The sequence below is a fragment of the Xenopus laevis genome, chromosome 8S, assembly GCF_017654675.1.
Source record: "Xenopus laevis strain J_2021 chromosome 8S, Xenopus_laevis_v10.1, whole genome shotgun sequence".
Taxonomy (NCBI): Eukaryota; Metazoa; Chordata; class Amphibia; order Anura; family Pipidae; genus Xenopus; species Xenopus laevis.
This window is the reverse complement of record NC_054386.1, coordinates 85863994-85886851: the sequence shown is the minus strand read 5'-3', so window position 1 is coordinate 85886851 and position 22858 is coordinate 85863994. Positions and strand designations below refer to the sequence as shown.

Genomic DNA, 22858 nt, shown 5'->3' with positions numbered 1-22858 from the left:
GTTAGAAAGTACAAGTTTAAAAATAAATTTTCTGTCTGGTTATTAGTAAGAAATAAAAATACTCAAACGTGCCTAGCAATTTCCCTTATGCAGCACATCATCATCAGAAATCACAATCACGACAACCAGCACTTAAAACAAAATAGGCAATTTTTTATTTAAATTTTTTTTTTAAAAGAATAGTTTAAAAACATGAAAAAATGGGAAAACACAAAAAGACAAGAAAAAAGAGCACTATTTGCGGACAAACAATCTTGCGTTTCAGTTTAGCGGCCAGTGAAATCAACTGCATAACTCTGTAGGTTAAGATTACAGACACAATGATCATCGGCGGCTGCCACAACCTTTATGCTACTACACAACTGATATGGAATGACTTCTATTGCCCCTAGAAATATGAAACCCCTGTATATTTACAATAAGGCTGATGCTATGCTAACAACGCATACATAGAATCGTAATCATTTTCCCCCATTTATTCTGTATCTAAATTAAGCTTACTTTTACTAACTAATCAGTATATACAATAGCCTTGTTGGTCAGGCTGGTACCTACAATTTTTAAGCGTTTGGGTCGTTTTGCAATAAATTGGCTATTTCCCCAATGGCAACATGAACTGGAAAATCTTTTCTGCTGCCAATAAACATGACCCAAGAATGTACAGCTTCTGGTGATAGAGGATAATTATGTATGTGCTTTTTGTCAGTGTTTGTTTTGTCACTGACATTTTTTAAAAATCGATTAAGTCACTGATAGGTTCCAGGCTGGTGGCAGATAGAGGGTATTTTGGTGAACTTCTGTAAGTTTGTTTATCTTCCTCCATCAATTGTTGTACAAGCGATAGATCCCAGTTATTAATGAAACACTGGCCTGCAGGATCTACTACATTTGTATCTGGCTTTGTGGTCTCTAGACTTTTCTGGGCACAGCTACTGAGAGTAATATTCTTGCGACTTACGAACACTTGTCGACTTCTTCCCCTCAGAGACTTTTTGGGGCTGTTGGCAGATGGAGCTAGCCCACTAATTTGTCCATTCTGTTCCTCTGTTGAGCCAAGCCCACTTTCATGGCTTATGGAACGCCCAAAGCGTCTTGCCCCCTTTCGTTTAATAGGGTGGGTGGAAAGTGCTTCCCAATCTTTTTGATGAGGGTCACTGTTAATATACGGGTCACTGTTAATATAAGGGTCCCAAGGAAAACTCAGCACCAGCTTTCGTACGCTTCGATACTGTGCCGTATGTCCTTCTTTCCTCCTTAAAGACTGGGAGTTTTGATGCAACTCAGACACAGAGACTTGTCTATGGAATGAAAAGTCATCTTTTGAATGAATACTCTCTATACCGAGCTTGGTGGGTGATAAGGAATCTCTCACATCATTCAGTCCCTCTACTTTTGTCTTTAACTCTGAGCTCTCCTCAGCCCTTAATTTTAAGATGCCATCTTGCTCCTGGGTGAAAGAGAAAGCATCTTCATTTTGGATTGTGCGTTCTTGACCCTCTTCTGCGCCTGTACCTTCTCCCAATTTTTCTGGCATACTGAGAGAGCGGCGGAGAGTTCTTTTCTGCTTTGCAGAAGATGATGTTTCTGACTTCTCCCTGCTTCTTCCTGTAGACTTCCAGAATGGAGAGGATCTTAAACAAGGAGGGGATGTGGGGTGTTTATAATTAGAATCCTCAGAAATCAAAGGGACCACTAGAGAGAAAGAAAAGTGTATTATTGTATATTTAGCATAACAATGGCTGTTCATGTATAGACAACAGGATGCCCTGCACTAAAATTAAATAGAATGGCAATAAATAGGGATGCATCGAATCCCCTATTTTGGATTTGGCTAAACCCCCGAATCCTTCGAGAAAGATTCGGCTGAATATCGAACCGATATATATAGGGGAAAAATGATTTAATTCCTTATTATGATTTCCCTCCCCCATTTGCATATGCAAATCAAGATTTGGATTCGGTTCAACCGGCCAGAAGGATTTGGCCGAATCCGAATCCTGCTGAAAAAGGCCGAATCCTGGCCGAATCACAAACCGAATCTTGGATTCGGTGCATCCCTAATAAATAGGTTGCCCCAAATAATTCATAGTTAACATGCAGAAGCCCTATAGTGTATGGAAATTCCAACAGCCCAGACTGTTCCCTGGGTAGTCAGAAGGTCTTCTTCAAACAAGCAACTGACTGTTCATTTCTGAGATTTGGCCACATTAGAGAGAAATATAGTGTATGCCACAAACCCACTGTGGATTTACAGGCCTTTCCAAATGTAGTGCTTGTTTCTACACAGTAGTGAATGACACGCACAAGTCAAGACAAGACTCACATCACCTTGAAGATAGGTTACCAGAGATATACCCGTAATATTTTCCTTGCAATAAAAAAAAAAAGTGAACCAGTCAACTGACAACCTGTACCACCTTTTTTGATTGATTTTTGTAATGGCTTCCAACATCAACAATTATAACACAGCATTACAAACAGTTGGCTCAATCAAGAATTACAAAGGATAATATTTTGTATCAAAGGCATGGCATATACTATTTTTCATGATTTCCTGGGGGTTGGAGATTTGTGGGGATTCTGCAGTTTGAAGTGTCAATACAGGAAAGTGTTCTGATATATGGTGACTATACCTTATCGACTTTCTTGGGGCACTAGTACTAGTAGCTATAATACTTTAATGGAGAAGTAAAAGCTAAATTATGACAAATATTTAACTTTGTACATAAGGCTTAAAGTGCAGGCCCGGATTTGTAGAGAGGCCACAAAGGCCCGGGCCCAGGGCGGCAGGATTTTAAGGGGCGGCATGCTGCCCAACCACACCCACAGTGGTTCAGAAACACTGGCAAGGTGCAGGACATTTGATCGTTTTTAGAATTTTCTGTCCGCCAATCCCCATTGCTCTGGTCCTGATGATGAAAATTTGAATAAAAGGGAGGGGATGGGGCGATGAACGACAGCAGACCTAGGGTCACCTGCTATGTAAATCAGCCCCTGTGAAAGTACACAAAATGATATACACCTACTTAATCCCTGTCATAAAGACATTCTGTGGGTTGTCTCAGTCAACACGGTCCTTATAACGAGAGGAAATATGCCTGGCACTCCTACCAATAAACAATACAAGTATTTGTCTTCTTAAAGTGGACCCGTCACCCAAAAAAATTATTCAAAATCCTATTTTATCACATTAGTCAAGCAAAATGAACTTTAATTACACTATATAAATTATTTGAATCTTGTTTCCTTCAGTCTGGGAATTCATAATTATAACAAGCAGGCAGCAGCCATTTTGTGCACACTGTTATTAAGACAAGTCTTGTATCATCTCAGAATCTTGTTTGTGCACCAGAATGGGGGACCTGAAGTCCATCCCCGTGTACTGGCTACACAATTAAATGGTGAAGAGAACGGGGGGATGTAGGGAGAGCAGTGACATGTAGGAAGTGCTGAATGGAAAATGAAAGCAATTATCTGCCCCGCCTCTATGCCTAGGCATAGAGGCGGGGCAGACAATATTTGATTGACAGCTGAGATTTTTAAATGAGTTTACAACAGCTATGAATGCTTTAATAAAAAATTGAAATTGGATTTCATGTTTAATTTGAAAAGGACTTTTATTATACAGATTTTTGTGTCTGGGTGACGGGTCCACTTTAATGTGTGCGTTTCTCCCTACTTCAAACAAACCTGGCGATTCTCACCCCAGCCATTTATTAAATGTTTTTAAAATTGAGAAAACATTTTAATAAAGTTAAAACACAATTATGGAATGTAACTAGGAAAATATTAATGTTATATGTAAAAAAAAAAAAAAAACGCATATAGAAAAGGAAGAAGGTTTAAATATCATCTTGATATGCACATTTCATTATATTGAAGTCAAGTCCTTGTGGTCTCTATCCATGGCACTTTCAGCCTAGAAAAACATAAAATGTCAAGCAAAAATAACTTACTTTGCCCAGATACTTTTAAAGACAAAGGGGCAACGCGAAAATCCCTGCCATTAAAGATAGGTCCTTCTAGAGCTTCTGCTACCATTCTTTTCATCAGGTTCCAACCACTAGTCTCCAGGTTCTTTCCATCAAGAGTCTAGAAATGTAGAGAACGTTTAGAAATCTGAAGGTATTCAAGGGGAGGTGACTGGATTGGGGAGCCTGTAGGTTAACTGTGATATTAGTATCATCTTCTCATGACATTGGCTGTTCAAAATGACCCTTAGAATGCAAATATTCAGCTGAGACCATGGACTGCATTACCCATACCAAGTATGTTCAGTTTGCTTCCACTAGCTGTTCAGCTACACCTACTAAGTATAACTAACAATGAAAAGATGCCATGTTGGGTGTAAGAGTAGCAAAGCCAATGTTTAGTTAACCTTCCATGGGTGCAAGCCAAACACATTTTAGTCTATGTATAAAGTGTGTGCAAAGGAAGGCTTTGCTTGTGGCATTTTGTAGACACGAACTACCATATTTTAAGCCAGGCCCACACATAAATAAATACAGTGGGTATAATGCCGCACACAAAAATAATCTTGCATGAAATAAGACAGTTAGGGGCACATTTACTAAAAGTTTTCATGTTCAAAAACATTGAATTTCGAATAAATTTTTGGGTACTTCGACCATCGAATAGGCCAAATTCGACTTCGATTCAAATTGAAAATACTTTGAATATTCGACCATTCGAAAATCAAAGTACTGTCTCTTTAAAAACTTCGCCAACTTAAACCTGCCGAATTGCTATGTTAGCCTATGGGGACCTCCTAGAACCTATAGCCAACATTTGCCTAAGTTTTTAGAATTCAATGGGTTTTATTTGAAAATTGCTCGATCGATTAAAATCGTTCTATTCGAATGATTTATATGATCGATCGAATGATTTTAATTCAATAGAAAACTGCTAAATTTAATCCAAAAAAAACCCCTCCATCATCAAATTTTTTCAATTCGATGGTCGAATTTCGAAGTTTTAGCACTTCGAAATTCGACCCTTAGTAAATGTGCCCCTTAGAGATAGTACAACAACTTGTAACTAATGAAACATATACTGTAATAATATAAAGCAGTTTTGTTTGACTTTTAGTAAATGAAAAAAACATGTAATATGTAACACCTTGGTACAGCTGCGCAGACTTTTTCCCAACACATAATTAACACTAACTATAAGTATCTATTTACATTTGTGAAGAAGTGAATTACAATTGGGGTTTTCTCCATGAACATCTATGCCTTATAATTCAACAGCAAATAACAGCATTTTTCACTTAAAGACGTTATTCACTCACCCTTGAGTTAAAGGGGTGATTCACCTTTACGTATGTTCTAAGAAACTTTTCAAATGGTCTTCATTTATCTTTTTTTTTTTAGTTTTTGAATAGTGATGGGCGAATCTGTGCAGTTTAGCTTCGCCGAAAAATTTGTGAATTTACAGCGTAATTTGCGAAACACATTGAAGTCAATGGGCGTCAAAATAATTTTGACGCGTGTCAATTTTGATGCGATCGCCAATTTTTATACGCTTGATTATTTGGTCCAAATGCATTAAAGTCAATGGGCATCCGAATAATTTTGACGCTGCAAATTTTCCCCGCAGTTTTGTGAATTAATTCGGTCGCGGCAGAAATTCGCCGCAAATTTGTGTCTGGCCAATTTATTCGCCCATCACTATTTTTTCATTATTTTCCTCCTTCTTCTGACTCTTTCCTGTTTGCTCTCCTATTCATTTTCCAGTCTCCTATTCAAATCAGTGCAAGGTTGCTAGGGTAACATGGATCCTAGCAACCAGATTGCTGAAACTGCAAAGTGGAATAAAAAAAAGCCAGATACCCACAAATAAAAAAATAAAACCACTTCAAATTGTCTCAGAATATCAATCCGTTAATTTAAAGGCAAACAGCCCCTTTAACATTTTGCATGATATACAATGTAATATTCTGAGACAACTTATAATTTGTCTTCATTTATTATTTGTGTTTTCTAATCATGTCAATTCTTTCAGGTTTGGAATTTCAGTTAGCTAGTTGCTAGGGTTCAAGGTACCTTAGCAACCAAGGAGTGGTTTCAATGAGAGACAGATATATTAATAGCAGAGGACTTAAATAGAAAAAGTAATAAAAAGTAACAGTATCAATAAAACTGTAGCCTCATAGAGCAATAGTAAAATTTTTGGCTGCTGGGGGTCAGCGACCCAATTTGAAAGCCGTAAGTCAGAAAAAGAAAGCAAAAAATAATGAAGACCAATTGAAAAGTTGAATGGAATTGCCCATTGTGTAACATACTAAAAAGGCAAAACACACCTTTAAATATAAAGGGAAAGCAGCATGCTTTATGACCCCGTGAGGCATGACATGTTAAACATTATAACTTAATAGACAAACGGATAAATGCTTTTGACAGTGTACTGATAACTTCAGTAAACAGTTGAGTTTCAAGTCTAATATATGGCTGAAAATCAACAATCTCGCCAATGTGAAAGGTCTGGGTAAAGGGTACAGATAAGCAAGACCTGTATACAGATGGGAAGCATTTTCTAAAATTCTATATGCTAAACTAAAACAAGACTTTGATATGGGCGAATTTATTCGCCATGCGTGAATTCGCGGTGAATTCCCGCAATTCGCCGCTGGTGAATAAATTCACTAAACCGCCACAAAAATTCGCCAGCGTAAAAAAAATGGACGCCGGCACAATTTCGCCAAAAACTGAGAATTTTTTCACCGTTTTCCAAAATTCGCGGCAAATTCACAATTTTTTCTGCGAACCGCCCAAAATTCGCCCATCACTACTTTGATAGTGTGCTGGTAAGACTTCTCTAACTAGATTATGATGTGTGTTATCTGTTTACCAGCATGTCGTTTTTTCTATCAATGCTATCCGACCTTATGTAGAGATTTCTTCTGCATCTTTAGCAACACAGATAGGAGCCTAGCTCATCAGCACGTGTAACTTGGTTGCACATTACTACACGCTATTAGGTGCAGTCAAGCATTCTTTTAGCGTACACCAGATTTTACCGGTTTTTTGGAAACACGCGTCCGATGGAAGAGACGCATAGAGCTACGGACTTTCTCCTTTCTCTCCAGTTGAGCAGGAGACACACAGATGTGGCCAGAATGCATCCTATAAGAAAAGAAATAAGAGGGTAAAAAGCTTATAGGCTACGGTACAATGGGGCTAGGTATTTCATAAACAGGCTTTTTCCTTTCATTGTACAGGTATGGGATCTAATACCCAGAATGCTCGGGTCCTGAGGTTTTATGGATAATGAATCTTTCCGTAATTTGGATCTTCATACTTTAAAGGGATTCCGTCATGATTTTTAGGATGTATTTTTATTTCTAAATTACACTGTTTACACTGAAAATAATTCACTCTACAATATAAAATTTCATTCCTCAACCAGCAAGTGTATTTTTTTTAGTTGTTATATTGGTGTGTAGGTGCATCTCAGGTCATTTTGCCTGGTCATGTGCTTTCAGAAAGAGCCAGCACTTTAGGATGGAACTGCTTTCTGGCAGGCTGTTGTTTCTCCTACTCACTGTAACTGAATGTGTCGCAGTGGGAGCTGGATTTTACTATTGAGTGTTGTTCTTAGATCTACCAGGCAGCTGTTATCTTGTGTTAGGGAGCTGCTATCTGGTTACCCATTGTTCTGTTGTTAGGCTGCTGGGGAGGGTGATATCACTCCAACTTGCAGTACAGCAGTAAAGAGTGACTGAAGTTTATCAGAGCACAAGTCACATGACTGAGGGCAGCTGGGAAACTGACAATATCTCTAGCCCTATGTCAGATTTCAAAATTAAATATAAATAAATCTGTTTGCTCTTTTGAGAAATGGATTCCAGTGCAGAATTCTGCTGGAGCAGCATTATTAACTGATGTGTTTTGAAAAAAAAAAAGAATTCCCATGACAGTATCCCTTTAAGTCTACTAGAAGACAATGTAAACATTAAATAAACCCCTATAGACTGTTTTTGCTTCCAATAGGGATTCGTTATATCTTAGTTTGGATCAAGTACTAGATACTGTTTTATTATTACTTAGAAAAAGGCAATCATTCTTAAACATTTTACTTATTTCATTACAGTGAAGTCTATGGGAGCCTGTCCATAATTGATCTTACCGCTTTAGTCGTTTGTTCTCTTTCCGCTTGCCCCTTACCCTCTGTCCCCGGGGGGCTGATTCAGGAGTTGCTGGTATGGCTGGGGACCCTGTGCTAAGCTTTAGAGGTGTGCTGGGACTTGACAGATATTCTGGTGAAGCATCTATGAAAACTGTATAAAAAGAAAAACAATGAGCTAAAAAGTAACTGAAAAAACACTGGCAGAAATCCAACATACAACTTATATAAAGGACAAAGAAGAGATTAATCACTGAGGGGTGCCAATTGGTTAGATTATATTCACTGGGAGGGTGCCTTATATTTAATTATTCTTTAAAATGTAATATATAGTCTCAGTCAGACCAATCATGTGAAAGTCTGAAGACCCAAAGACAAGGCATGACATTCTGGAAAACCATTCTCCATAAGGTGATTTGGAGACAACATCAACTGGATGGCACCTAATAGGATTGCGTGATAAAAGTCAATTCCACCCACCTCTCTCTGGAGACACGGAGCTCACGGGTTCACATAGGTTTTCGTTATATAATTTTTCATCTGTAATATCTCGCAAAGACTTTCTAAGAGAGGTAAATCAGAAGGCTGTGGTGGGTAATGTTGTGAATGCTTACAAAAGTCATACAAGCATTAATTTAACTAACGTTCGAGAATACTGGTGAGCACTCACTAACTACCTAAACAGAAAGATCACCTTGCAATTTAATTCTCTCACACAATGAAAAACATCAATAATGAGTCAATCAGTTAAAAAATTGAAACATTTATTAGGACATAAGAGACAAGACATAACGCGTTTCGTGCCTGCTGGGTCACTTACTCATAGGCTGAGTGGCACACCCCTGTACACAGGTTATAAAGGGGCTGTAGCCAACCACAAGACAACAGTCACATGTTACCGCTTTATACAATTAGTAAAAATCCAACTAGTGGTCAAAGTGCTAATTGTTACAAACGTATCTGTGCAAATCAATGTGCCAAAAGGTAACACAATAAATACGGAGTGTAAGTTACACCTCAAACAAACCAGACCACAATTATATACAAAAATAATAATTAATAATAAATGAAAAAAGGAAATGGACAATATAGAAAAATAACTTAATAATCAATAAGAAATAAAAATTCAATTAGACCAGATTTTCTCCTATTGCATAAAAAAGGGTATATATCAAAAAACATTTTTAAATATACACATACGGTTTAGATATTATGTGTTTGACACATTGTATTCTATAGGCTTATATCTAGGCATGGCGGTTAAACTTTGTGGTTAACTCTAGGCAATTAATAAACTTTATACAGCGATCATGATATACAGCGTCAAATGATCATGATATGCAGTAATTAGCAGGTCTTTATTAGACAACACAGGGATAATATAATATATAAGAATATATTACACTAAATCTTGAATAGATAGTCAAATAAGTTAGATAAGATAGATACATTTTACAAAAATAGATTGTTCGAAGCGAGCCACTGGTTACTTAAAATGTCCATCTGATTTTCTGTACATCTATTTTGATTGACCGCCCTGCTTTTTGAATGTTTTATTGGAGTGCAGAAGCTGCTTGGACTAATATATGTACTAAATAAACTGTACTATTTATATGCAGTTCCTCGGCTAAAGGGGAAGGAAAGTCTTCTTGCACTTGGGGGCAGACCCGGACTGGCAATCTGTGGGTTCTGGCAAATGCCAGAGGGGCTGCTATAAGGTCCCATAGAAAGTCAGTATTTAGTGGGCTGGCGGGGGCTGTTTGGGCCTCTATGTGGGCTGATTGGGCCTCTGTGTACCTGAAATGCCAGGGCCTATTTTAATTCTCAGTCCAGACCTGCTTGGGGGTGCCAAATGTTAAGCACGCCCAAGTGATTGTATTAACTTACCTGAAACCCCAGGCCGGTGCTCCTATCAGCAGAAAACTGCACCGGTTTAGGATTATTCCAGTGAACACCACGAATCGATCCTCTTCCGGCTTCATCTTTCTTTAGATTTTTTGGGGCAGATGCATGCGCAGTAGAACAAAAATAGACGACTTTTTAGCTAAAAAGAAAGAGGATCACTCCGTGGTGCTCGCTGGAAGAACCCCCGAGCCGGTGCAGTTTTCTGCTGATAGGAGCACCGGCCCGGGGGTTTCAGGTAAGTAAATGCAATCACTTGGGGGTGCCGAACATTTGGAACCCACAAGTGCAAGAAAAGTCCCTTCTCCTTTAAGGATTCTAAAATCTGTTTAAATATCAGAATGAAACATTAGCTTGATAGTTGTCAGGGTCACTGAACTTAAAAATCACTTGACATTTCATGTTTCACTTTGAAATACCAGTAAAAGTTGGAAACTTCTTGTACTTCAATGTCTTATATTCTAAAAGGCCTCTAAATTGTAATCTGTAACCCTTTGAGAGCCACTGGCATACTTCAGATGCTAAAACAAGAGATTACAGGACAATCCCAGAATTCAGGGAAGTAGTGGGATTACTCAACTAATTGCTCAAACCCAAAAATCTACTTTAGATATTGTACCGTTTCTTGGCTGTGCAATGCTCCCCACTCCCAGAGTCCTCAGATGCTTTACGCTTGCTTTTGTATCTTTCATGTTGCCCCTCTTCACCTATCAAAATCAAACAAATTCAGTCAAAAATATTCCAGTGTCCTAACAGGATAAATAGGTAAATAATTGCCTTTTGGCAAAGGCTCACCAGTAGCTTGGTCTAGGACATTGACGGATGCACCTCGCCCTGGCTTTAATTTACTGAGTGCTTCATTAACAAATCCTTGAAACAAGAAAAATATGGAGGTCAAAACTGACAGCAATACTGAAAAAAATGCACATTCCTTTACCTGCCTCTTGCAGCATGCAATTGTAATCTAAATAACTGACTTGTAATGCCAAATTACAGATGAAAGGAACTCAAATGTTGTGAAGGTCAATAACAAAAAGGGCTCTTGGGTCACTTGTGATAAAGTCTCTACTCACAGCTAGTGATGGGCGAATAAATTTGCCTGTCACGAATTCACGTTGAATTTCTGCATTTCGCCTCCGGCTAATAAATTTGTGAATCTCCCGCGAAAATTCGCCAGCGGCGTTAAAAATTTTCGGATGCGTGTGCGGAAAGTGGCTCGCATTAAAATCGCTGCGCCTCAACACTATTCGGACACCCATCGACTTTAACACCAGCATCAAAATTGACGTGAGCAACTTTTTGAACGCATGTTGGCGTCAATTTTCAAGTTTTTTTTTACGAATTTCTCGCCGTTTCGCAAGTTTTCCGGCTGAATCAAAACGGGAGAAATTAGCCCATCTACTACTCACAGCAGTAATTGCTTCTGTTTGTGGGACTCAAGAGCCCTGTTTATTATTGACCTTCACAACATTTGTGACTATTGAATACACTAATTAAATATGAATTCCTTTCATCTGTAATTTGTATTATTTGGCATAACAAGTCATTGTTATTCAGATAATCCATAAAAGTAAAATAAGAGGCTCATTCCCAACCAGCAGCATTAGAGGGCACAAAAACCCTAAAAATCCCTAAATGTTAGCACTTACCACTCATGCTCCGCCTGCGCCTTCGCCGATTTACTCCTCCACTGGGGGTCACGGACTCTTCTTCAGCATCATGTGCCAGAGGAATCTTGCTAAGAATAAATGAAGGAAGCTGTCCTAAAGGCAAAGTGAGTTAAAAAAAAAAGTGATAAAATCATAATGGCCAAAAATAACATTCGAAAAACACAGCGAAAGAACAGGGCTATCCGGCAGCGAATCCACAGGGCCAATGATATAAGTTAGAAAGTTTATTGGTCATAATTAAAAATATAAATTCATCTCCATAGGCCCTACGCATTTCATACCAGCAAGATACTTAATCATCATGATTAAATACCTTGCTGGTACGAAACGCGTAGGGTCTGTGGAGATGAATTTATATTTTTAATAATGACCAATAAAGACTTAACTTTCTAACTTATATCATTGGCCCTGTGGATTCCTCCGAGTGCCGGATAGCCCTGTTCTTTTGCTGTGTGTTTCGGACCACATGATTAACTTGGTGAGCTACTTTTACTTTTATTCTGGAGCACTGTTCATTTTCTTCTTTTTTTTTTTGTTTCATTTGTAATAAAAATATCATTGTAGCCGTCTCTTCTGTACAGTGCTGCCAACAAACTGGGGTAGTGTTAAGATCAGAAGAAGCAGTCTTAGATTTGAAGTTTTTCGCTCTACTTAAATAGGCATTTAAAAAATGGGGTTATGAAAATGTCTATGATATGGTGTCAGGACCGAAAAAGAGACACTGTCAAAAGACAGTGTACTTATCAAAGAGCACTATACTAGAGACACAGACACAAAAAAGAAATACTACAAATTCTATGCCGCAGTATAGCAAGAACTCAACAAAGCTTTTCTTCCTATCGAATTTCTGTTCTTCCAGTAAGTAAAACTTCTTAGTACAAGTAATAATACCTATATTGCTGGCATTGTCAATCAGAGTTTGCATGACGGCTGTCTGAAGTTGGAGTTGCCTTTCATTACTTTGCGTCAGCCTTTCACCCAACCCTGTGCTTGCAAAAAGATTTGGAGCCAAAACTACAGCCAGATTAGATGAATCCATCCGGTTTTCACTGCACCTACAATGTATTAAATACAGGTTTATTATAAAGCAGCCACTACATTTCTTTTCATCCATTCCGTGCCTCACAATTATAAATATACTTAAGAGGAAAATAAATGGACCTTGGAACTTTAAGGTCCACACAGGTAGATTCCCAGCGTATTACTTCCCACACGATTTCCAACTTGGGAAGCGGTCAGCAAAATGCTGGGAATAGCTTCTCTATTGACTTTAATGGTACTCACCAGGTCACTGGAGTGGATACCTATCCTAGGCATAAAACTAAAAAAAAAATTATAATTTGACCCAAATATTTTAAAAAGTGATGCAAATATGGAACCTGGGTTTTTCCCGGATAACAATCTGTCTGTAATTTTTGATCTTTATACCTTGTCTACTAGAAAACCATGTAAACATTAAACAAATCTAATAGGCTGGTTTTGCTTCCAATAAGGATTAATTATATCTTAAGGTGGCCATACATGGAGAGATCCACTCGTTTGGTGATGTCGCCAAACGAACGGATCTCTCCACGATATGCGAGGTGGGCAATATCGGGTTGATCCGATCGTGGGCCCTAGGGCCCAACAATCAGATCCTAACGAATTGTAATGGGCGGTCGGATCGCGGGACCGCATCAACGAATAGATGGGCCTTGATCCGACGGGATTTTTCGTCCCATCCGAACGAGATCTGGCCGACTTTTGACCAGATCTCGATCGGGGAAGCCTGTCGGGGGGCCCCATACACGGGCCAATAAGCTGCCGACACGGTCATCTTTTATCGGCCCATGTATGGCCACCTTTAGTTGGGATCAAGTACAAGGTACTGTTTTATTATTACAGAGAAAAAGGAAATCATTTTTAAAATCTGGATTTATACCTGCTGTAATTGAGAGTTTGATATTATGCCATCAAGTTCCATATACATGCCTGAAATCATTCAGCCACATAAAGCATTGTTATAATATCCAATCACTCCCTAAAAGTCTGGAAGGAGGGTTCCAGGAGGGTTTTGTGGAGGCCTTACCTGGACGCTACCCTCTGAAGAAAGGTGCAGAAATATTTTAGGGTTCCCACATGTATGGCAGGGAGAAGGCACGTCACCAAGATTGTGGCTGATCCTTTACTCTTATCACTCGGCATTTCTTGAATCTGACAGAGAGGCTCCTGCAGCTCCAGAGGTATAAGAGGCTGCGGAAGCTCCCGGAAAAATTGCTTCAACAAAGCAGCAACATCACTTGGTTGCGCAGACTCCAAACTGCATCCCTTTGACTCCAGCTGAGCCTGCAACACAAGACAGAAGGGTCGGTATGTTATATAGTATAAGCTTTACAGCCAACAGACCGCTAAACAAAAAGAACACTTGATTATATATTTTTGCTATTTGAAAAGCAAAAAATAAATGAATAAAAAAAATTGCAACATATTAGATTCTGTCTACAAAATAAAAATAAACCTTCCCTTTATTTTATTTTTCCAATTTTGCTTTAATGACAAGGGAGCGTCCACTGGCTATGAGGCTCTGCACCCTTTTTGGTCACTCTGCTAATGATGGCTGTGACTAAAGCAATCATAATGTTACATGGAAGGCTGAAAAGGTGGTCTGTCATTAGTGATTGGCGAATTTATTCGGCAGGCGAGAGTTTGCGAAACGGCGCGAAAATTCGCTGGCGAAAACGCGCCGGCGTAAAAAAAATGGACGGCGGCGTCTGTTTTTTTGCCGCATGCGCATTTTCGTGAAAAAACAGATGCAGAAGTCAAAAAAAATGGACGCCGGCATCAAAAACGGACGCCGGCGCCGTTTCGTGAATTTTCCGGCGAAGCAAAACGGTGCAAATTCACCCATCACTATCTGTCATAGTTGATATTCTTGTTTTGAGCAAAAACACCATTGGTTTGTGGGAACAGCATATGTTCTTTGCGCAATATTAATGCTCAACCACCCCATTCTGTTGTCACCTCTTCTGTGATGGAATCTCTTCCTTTCTAGCAGGGAAATCTTGATAAACATGACCAAAGAAATCTTGTACAAACTTCCAGTGTCGGACTGGGATGCAAGGGGCCCACCACCTTTCCAAACTATTATTCCTCCTCTCCTCATTCAAACCTCTTTAGTCACCTAGTCTTTTATCTATACATACTATACTCTATTCTTCCATTGTTAAGCCACTTAAAGAAATAAGGAATGACCATGAAATAGGCCAAATGTTTAGAAGCAAGAGGCCCACTGACACCTGAGCCCGGGAGTTCCTGGTATCCCGGTGGGCCAGTCCGACACTGCAAACTTCTCATCAGAAACTCATCGATGTGGAAATAGCCTGCACATACTGTCTGCCGGCGAATAAATTTACAGGCGTTCCGATTTCAATGCCAGCATCAAAGTCTTTTCACCGCCGGCAACGGTTCCGACCGCGGCGCCAATTTAGATGCCGGTAACGATAAATGGACGCCTATTGGCTTTAAAGGGCGCCGTCGTCAAATTTTTCTCCAATTCGTGGCAAAGCGAAACAAGACAAATTCGCCCATCACAGCTTAAGGACATGAATTATGAATATAATATTTCCTGTTTTGTACAAGTTTTTTTTCCATATTCCACTATATTGGACCTTCAGCGAGCTTTCTATTTCAAACTTTATTGATATTGTACGGATGATGGGACAATACATCTTTAGTTTTTTTGTTTATCTATGTGACAATTTGATGTACTACAAATCACTCTAGCATAGGGCTTCAATGTAGTAAAACTGTTTTGGATTGGTCAAGCTATCGACAACTTGTGTTTGGATAATAAACTGAGTGTCCTGATTGGTGTTTTTATTCTTAAATAGTGTTCACTGTGAAAGTGTCCCCCAGCCTATGATTGAGTGCCCCCTGTTATCAGGCAGGACATGCATAAGGCCCTTTATGATGTATTTTCCTTAAATAAATAACTTTTTATCTGCACTATTTTGGATTCTTTTTGTGCCTGCCGGCTACATGAGAATATTAAAGTTTCTGCAACCTCCTCCAAGCTGAAGGTCTGGGACAATGAGCACCTGAACCCCACATACCTATTGAGTTCTCTCCCAATATGACTGCTATTTTGGGCTCTTCTATACCGCAAGATTTGGCATAAAACTGATTTAAATTACCTTTAGTGTTTTGATACGAGTTACAGAGCCAGATTTCCGAAAAAGTCCTTCTGTACCAAGATGAGAGCTGAGGAACTGGCAGGTATCAACCACAAACCTGACAGAGGGATAAAAAAAATATGTTTTTAATGCCATCTCTCATGCAGAAGTCACACATACTTGTCACACTATGGGACTATAGAGAAAGATTTGCATTACCAGATGGCTCTCCCCTCGACTCCATTTTATCCAAATTATCTAAATATTAAAAAATGATTTCCTTTTTCACTGCAATAATAAACAGTGCCTTGTACTTGATCCAAACTAAGATAGAATTAACCCTTACTGGAAGCAAAACAAACCTATTTTGTTTATATGATGTTTAAATGATTTTCTAGTAGATGAAAACCCAAATTACGGAAAGATCCATTATCCAGAAAACCCCAAGCCTGAGCATTTTGGATAATAGGCCCCATATCTGTACACACAATACTATATTGAGTTGAATGCAATAAAAGTGGCAAAGTTTGCTACAGGTCCAGCAACCAATCATCAGGTAACGCTTGCTGGCCAACTATCTGAAAGCAAACATCGGATTATTGGTGACAAGACCGACTGAGCACCTTTTATAACATACTTCAATATCAATCACAATGTCATTGTAACAATAGTAAGAGGCATCATTGCATACACCTATGCTACTGTGTACAGTATTCCATGTATTCATTTTAATGAAAGCCTGTCATCATCCTAAAGCAGGAAGGACTATAGCGCCTATCCTCCTCTATAAAGTAGTTATTACAGTTATAGTAAGACCATAGCCCATAAGGCCTTTATTTTTTTTAATCTGGTAGCCCTAGGCCAAAAAAAGATGACTCCTGATATATAGCCCACAAAGAAGTGTTGCACAGCTATAATACCGCAAGCTCGGTGTAATTAAGTATTGTCTGTTGTAGCAGGGATTTATAAAAAAAATAAAAAAAATGCTTTGCAGTCCATAGAGAGTTAATAGAAACTGTTTTTTTTTTTAACTGGCAACATTTTGGAGCCACATGCTCCTTTTTCAAGTGTACAAAAACAACTGGTTTCATTATTACATTTTAAAGCAAGAACCACTCCCACCCTGCCCCCATTTACCTATTTAACCCTGAACAACTAACCTGAAGTATACAACTAAAGGAATCCAAAGGCCGCACTGCAGCACAGTGTCGGACTGGCCCTGGGATACCAGGAAAACTCCCGGTGGGCCCAGGTGTCAGTGGGCCTCTTGCTTCTAAACATTTGGCCTATTTCATGGTCATTCCCTAGTTCTTTAAGGGGAAAAAATGCTTAATAATGGAAGAATATAGTGTAGAAGTAAGTAATACAAGACTAAGAGAATAAAGAGTTTGAGAGGAGGAATAATAGTTTGAAAAGTGGTCCCTCAGTCTACGGTTTTCCAGTGGGCCCAAGATCTAAGGTTTTCTGGTGGGCCCCTGGCATCCCAGTCCGACACTGCTGCAGCACCAAGGTCTCATGATATAGAGCGCAGAGCAGTTCTGTGTCACTGTAGCTGGATAGCCAGTAGCAATACTCACTGTGGGATGTTTTCTTCTGTGTTACAGGGTGGGAGGCAGTGCAAGGGGGTCCCGAAGAGGCCATGGCTGGAAGTCTTTCTCTGGAACAAAGCAAGGCCAGTAAATACAGGGCCTGGGCCTGCTAAATTACACGCTTATTTGCCTGCAAATTACCTGCACATCCGGACTGGGGACTTTCTTCGGCAGGCGGATTTTGATGCCCAAGGCTTTCAGGTGCTGAATTATAGCAGAGGAGGGTCCAGTTGCCCTCATGGTCGTCTCAGCTTAGTACAGAGTAACTTGTGGGGCTACAGTCTGTTCTTTATGCCTAGAATCCAGACATAACTTGACTTTATTATGCCCATCGTTACAACCATTCAGACACACAACTAAAATCTCCTCAGCCAACAGACTTTGTAAAGACTCCACTTGCCCCACCATGTGTTCACTTAGTGCAGGAGCCCTCCCACATGTGGACTCATTATCTCACCAAAACTAGGCTCCCTGTTGGCCACTGCATTCACACATGCTTGAAACACTTCAAAAGTCACACCAGCACTGCAAACTACTCAAATAATCTGTTTCTACATCATCAGCTTCTTTAACTTGTTCACATGTGCCCATTTATTTCATATACACACACAAACACATGAATTGCTTTCCCAAGCAGAATTGGTTTCTGTGTCGCATTCAACACACAAAAAGACCAAACCACACACCAATTACCTGACCCACATTAGACTCCCACGGTGCATGCTGGGAAAGGAAGCCTCTCACACTAGATGCTGGGCCAGAAGCAAAAACTGGCCTGGATTCTACAGTATTTGGTATGAATGATACACAAAGCTTGGGCTAGAGAGAAACATTGCCTGGATTACATGTTTAAATGTCTTATCATTTCTATATCTCCAGAAACGTTTTTGTAATAAAAGGTCACAGGAGTGAACTTGAAAAAGAAGGAGACCCTAAGGATTCACTTGTTTGTTTACAGCGGCATTTCTGGGTCTCTACATTTCAAGGGGGCAGATTCACTAAAGGGCGTGACGTGTACATTTGTATATTTCGGGTAGTGACGGGCGAATTTGTCCCATTTCGCCCATCAATAGCGAAACGCGATTTTTTGCCACCTGCGTCAATTTTGAAGCCAGCATTAAAGTCAATGGGCGTCTGAATAATGGTGACGCACGACGGTTTAGACGCAAGCAACTTTTCCAACACGGGTCCAAATTTTTTACGCCAGTGGATTTTTGCAGCAGTTTTGCAAATGTATTAGTCGGCGGCAAAACGCGGAAATTCGCGGAGAATTTGCGCCTGCAGAATTTATTCGCCCATCTCTGGTTTTGGGCTAAGGTTGGCAATGAAAGCACTGGCAACATACTTGCATCCCTTCTGGTAAAGTGCTCACACTCACACACAGTCCTTCTTTATCACAATGCGACACACTCCTGCACAACCTGAACTTTTCTTATAAAACAAGCATTTGGAAGTTGTCAGAATCCAGAGGAAGGCAACAGACAAGACTGGAACTCACACTGTCTCCCTGGGGACACAACAGGCTTCTTGGATAAGGGTTCAGTTCACCCAAACAGACCTCCAACAACATGAATCGCAAAGGTGAGAACATACCATCGATCTCAAGGTTTTAATATTTGTCTGTCAGTCAATATAACAATACTGCTTGTTTTTGGGAGTCCTAGACACTACGGCATCACAGCTTTATTGGCATCACAAGGGTTACCCGTTTGGTCACTCTTTGGCTTCCTGCTTTTGACAAGTTTGTCCTTTCTGATGTATGACAGAGTATTAATCACCCCAACATCACATATTAGACTAATTTAATAACTAAATGGCACAAGTACCCATTAGTGATGGGTGAATAAATTTGCCAGGTGCGAATTTGTGTTTTGAAGGCGTCTAAATATTTTGGATGCTTGCGTGAAAATCGTCAGACGCCCATTGACTTGAATGCCGGAGTCACATTGCCAGGGGCTTCAAAATTTGTGTTTCACGAATTTTCCAGCGAAGCGAAATGGGACAAATTCGCCCATCACTAGTAGCCATAACAACCAATCAGATCCTTGGTTTCATGCTCTAACTACTAGCAGGCTGATAGAAACTAGGGATGCGCTGAATTAACTATTTTGGATTCCGCCGAATCCTTCATGAAAGATTCAGCCAAATACCGAACCGAATCCGAATTTGCATATGCAAATTAGGGGTTGCGAAGGGGAAAACATTTTTTATTTTACTTCTTTTGTGACAAAAACTCATGCGATTTCCCTCCCCGCCCCTTATTTGCATATGCATATTAGGATTCGGTTTGGCCGGGCAGAAGGATTTGGCCGAATCCTGCTGAAAAAGACCAAATCCTGGCCGAATTCCGACCCGAATCCTGGATTTGGTGCATCCCTAATAGAAACAAACTGCTGGTTGGTTTTGGGCATCTCCGTTTGTGTAATTTAGCATGTACAGTATCTTTGAAAATGAGCCCTACCTTAGAATGTATAAACTCAGATGTTATGTGTGTGAATATTTAGCTTATGCAGCTGTTCTTGCAGAAAGTATGAATAAGGGGGTCTGCCATTCCTAGGGAATGTTTTATTCATTCAGGATTTTTTTTACTGCATTGCAAACTAGGAATTGTGGTGCTTTTATTTTGTCTGCTTATGGAAACACCAGGCACTTCAGCTAGTGAGTCGTGACAAAAGCATTTTCCATTGCTCTGAACAAAACATCTCACCATAATGTCAGCCCTCTTGTTGATCTGTGGCAGCTATTAAAGGGCACCCCTTGTGAGAATTATGCTTTCCAAACCAGGAGGGATCTCACATGCATATACACATGCATATAAAGACTGAGTGCCAGTTATGGGCGATTTTGTCCCGTTTTGCTTCATTCTCTTGTGAATTGTGATGGGCGAATAAATCTGCATTTCTCCGCCGGCGAATAAATTTCACCTGCATCAAAAAATTGTGGCCCATTGACTTTAACGTGCGCGTCCAAAATTGGACGCATCGTCAATTTAATTTTTTACGATTTCTTTTTGAATTTTTCAGGAGAATTTCGCCCATCACTCCATGTGAATGGCAAACCCATGCAATAGCTGTTTATGGGTCTTTGTAGATAACAAGTTGTCTAATTCTGGGCAGTGTCATTCTGTGGTTACTAAAGCAAATAAAGTCTTGTCTTGCATAAAAAAGGGCATTAACTCAAGGGATGAAAACATAATTCTGCCTCTTTATAGGTCCCTGGTGAGGCCTCATCTGGAGTATGCAGTGCAGTTTTGGACTCCAGTCCTTAAGAGGGATATAAATGAGCTGGAGAGAGTGCAGAGACTAAGTGCAACTAAATTGGTTAGAGGGAGGGAAGATTTAAATTATGAGGGGAGACTGTCAGGGTTGGGGTTGTTTTCTCTGGAAAAAAGGCGCTTGCGAGGGGACATGATTACACTTTACAAGTACATTAGAGGACATTATAGACAAATGGTAGGGGACCTTTTTACCCATAAAGTGGATCACCGTACCAGAGGCCTCCCCTTTAGACTAGAAGAAAAGAACTTTCATTTGAAGCAACGTAGGGGGATCTTCACAGTCAGGACAGTGAGGTTGTGGAATGCACTGCCGGGTGATGTTGTGATGCTGATTCTGTTAATGACTGTTTCTATTTGCACTGGGAATATTATACATTTCTGATGTGCTGCCAGTTGATTGTACTCTGCCCATATAAACCCATAGAGAATAAAAAGCAATAAGCACAGTCCCTATGATAATTGATATAATGCCTATTATTTATGAGTCCAAATAGTGAAGCTCCCAGCACCCATACGATTATTTGAATAGTAATGTATCATGACTGTACCTATGGGTATTTCTGAAAGATCTACCAGGCAGTGTAGAAAAATATGACTTTATTGCTATCAAACATAACTACTTTAAGATGGAACATACAAGTCAGCTATTTTGTTAGCTCTTGTTTGTTACGTAGTCAATTCTTAGAATGAGCGCTAGCAGCAGATGTGAAGTGAGCTTTCACAAAAACATCTGCTGCTAAGGGATCCTGTCCAGCTGCACCCTCGAGGAAAAACTCAAGGAAAAAAACGGAGCGTAGGGTCTGGTGAGATCAATCCAATACTAGGGGACACATGTAGCTGGAAAGAGAGGAGCGTGTGGGGGACTCCTCGGTTAACCCCCATAAATAGTGATGGGCGAATTTCTCCCGTTTCGCCGTAAAATTCGCAAATTTACCGCAAAATCCGCGAAACGGCAAAAAATCGTGAAATCGGAAAATTCACAAGATTCTAAAGTTTTCACAAATAAACTTGAAATTCGAACGTTTTCACGAGAAAATCGTGCAATTCGAACGTTATCACTAAAAAATTGTGCAATGCGAACGTTTTAACTAATAAATCCTGAAATTCGAACGTTTTCATAAAATCTGAAATTTTCACCAGTGAATTTTCACAGGAGATTCGTGAATTTATTCGCCGGCAGAGAAACGCAGAAATTCACTGCGAATTTGTGCCAGGCGAATTTATTCGCCCATCACTACCCATTAACCCTTTTTTCCATATACCTCAACACAATTAGCTTGACTATCCAATTGGCCAAATTATTTTACAATTGACTACCGAGTTGGAGAACTGTAACTCACACCATAATATACCCAAGTTGAAGAACTATAACTCTTGTAGCTGTTACAAGATTGGGGGAATCACCTAAATATAACCTATGAAACTTTTGGTTAAAAATTTATATCACTGTGATTTATAATAAGTGACCACCTACCTGAAATGTGTTAAATATAATTTTTCCTCTTTTTTAATCTCATACTTATATATTGATATATTATATTGATATATTTAAAATATATATATATATATATATATATATATATTTATATATTTAAATTGGTATATGTTTAGTTCCTGGCCACCAAGGTTTCAAAGTGGATAATTTTATTGAACAATAAAAGTGTATAACTTCAGATTAACTTGGTCTCCACTAATATTCTGATATTTGTTATCCTCAAAAGGACCTTGGGGATTTAAGGTGTGATCCAGACCAGTTAAGGTTAGTCTCTTTCCCTGAATGCCTTACCTATTAATTATTATACCAAAAATTAGACGTTCCACAATTTCAATTCTGTTAAATACAAGAATTCATTTGGTGCCCTCTGCTGGACAAATGGAGGACTTAACTGCCAAAGTAATAAAAATTTGCTCCCAAACTCAGTATTTGCATTCCACCCATTTAAAACGCATTAAACTCATTTTCTGAAAAAATATATTCTATATATTCAAAATTAACATTTTTTTTTCTTGAATTACAAATAAATATATATATATATATATATATATATATATATATATATATATATATATACTCTGCATATAAATCATGCGCACTTGCAAAATATGTTTGCTTAAATAATACAAGAAGGACAACAAAGGAAGCTA

The 22858-nt window shown here is 39.3% G+C and overlaps 1 protein-coding gene across 3 annotated transcripts; it reads right to left on the bottom strand.

Annotated features, from left to right (window-relative positions):
• Positions 1-132: 132 nt before the first annotated feature.
• On the bottom strand, positions 133-18267 carry arhgap11a.2.S (Rho GTPase activating protein 11A, gene 2 S homeolog). Of its 3 annotated transcripts, none has more exons than XM_018231949.2 (14): positions 18130-18267; positions 17578-17731; positions 17425-17504; positions 15869-15965; positions 13765-14021; positions 12588-12751; positions 11676-11789; positions 10822-10896; positions 10646-10733; positions 8605-8687; positions 8128-8278; positions 7019-7124; positions 3957-4092; positions 133-1692 (listed from the first exon to the last, which is right to left on the bottom strand). In XM_018231949.2, the coding sequence occupies exons 2-14, from the start codon at positions 17674-17676 to the stop codon at positions 731-733; spliced, it is 2412 nt and encodes an 803-aa protein (XP_018087438.1). In that variant the 5' UTR covers positions 17677-17731; positions 18130-18267; the 3' UTR covers positions 133-730. The 3 variants fall into 3 exon arrangements, with proteins under 3 accessions (XP_018087438.1, XP_041431278.1, XP_041431277.1); XM_041575344.1 differs by having other exon boundaries at positions 18123-18212; XM_041575343.1 differs by lacking the exon at positions 18130-18267 and having other exon boundaries at positions 17578-18088.
• Between the last annotated feature and the right edge of the window lie 4591 nt (positions 18268-22858).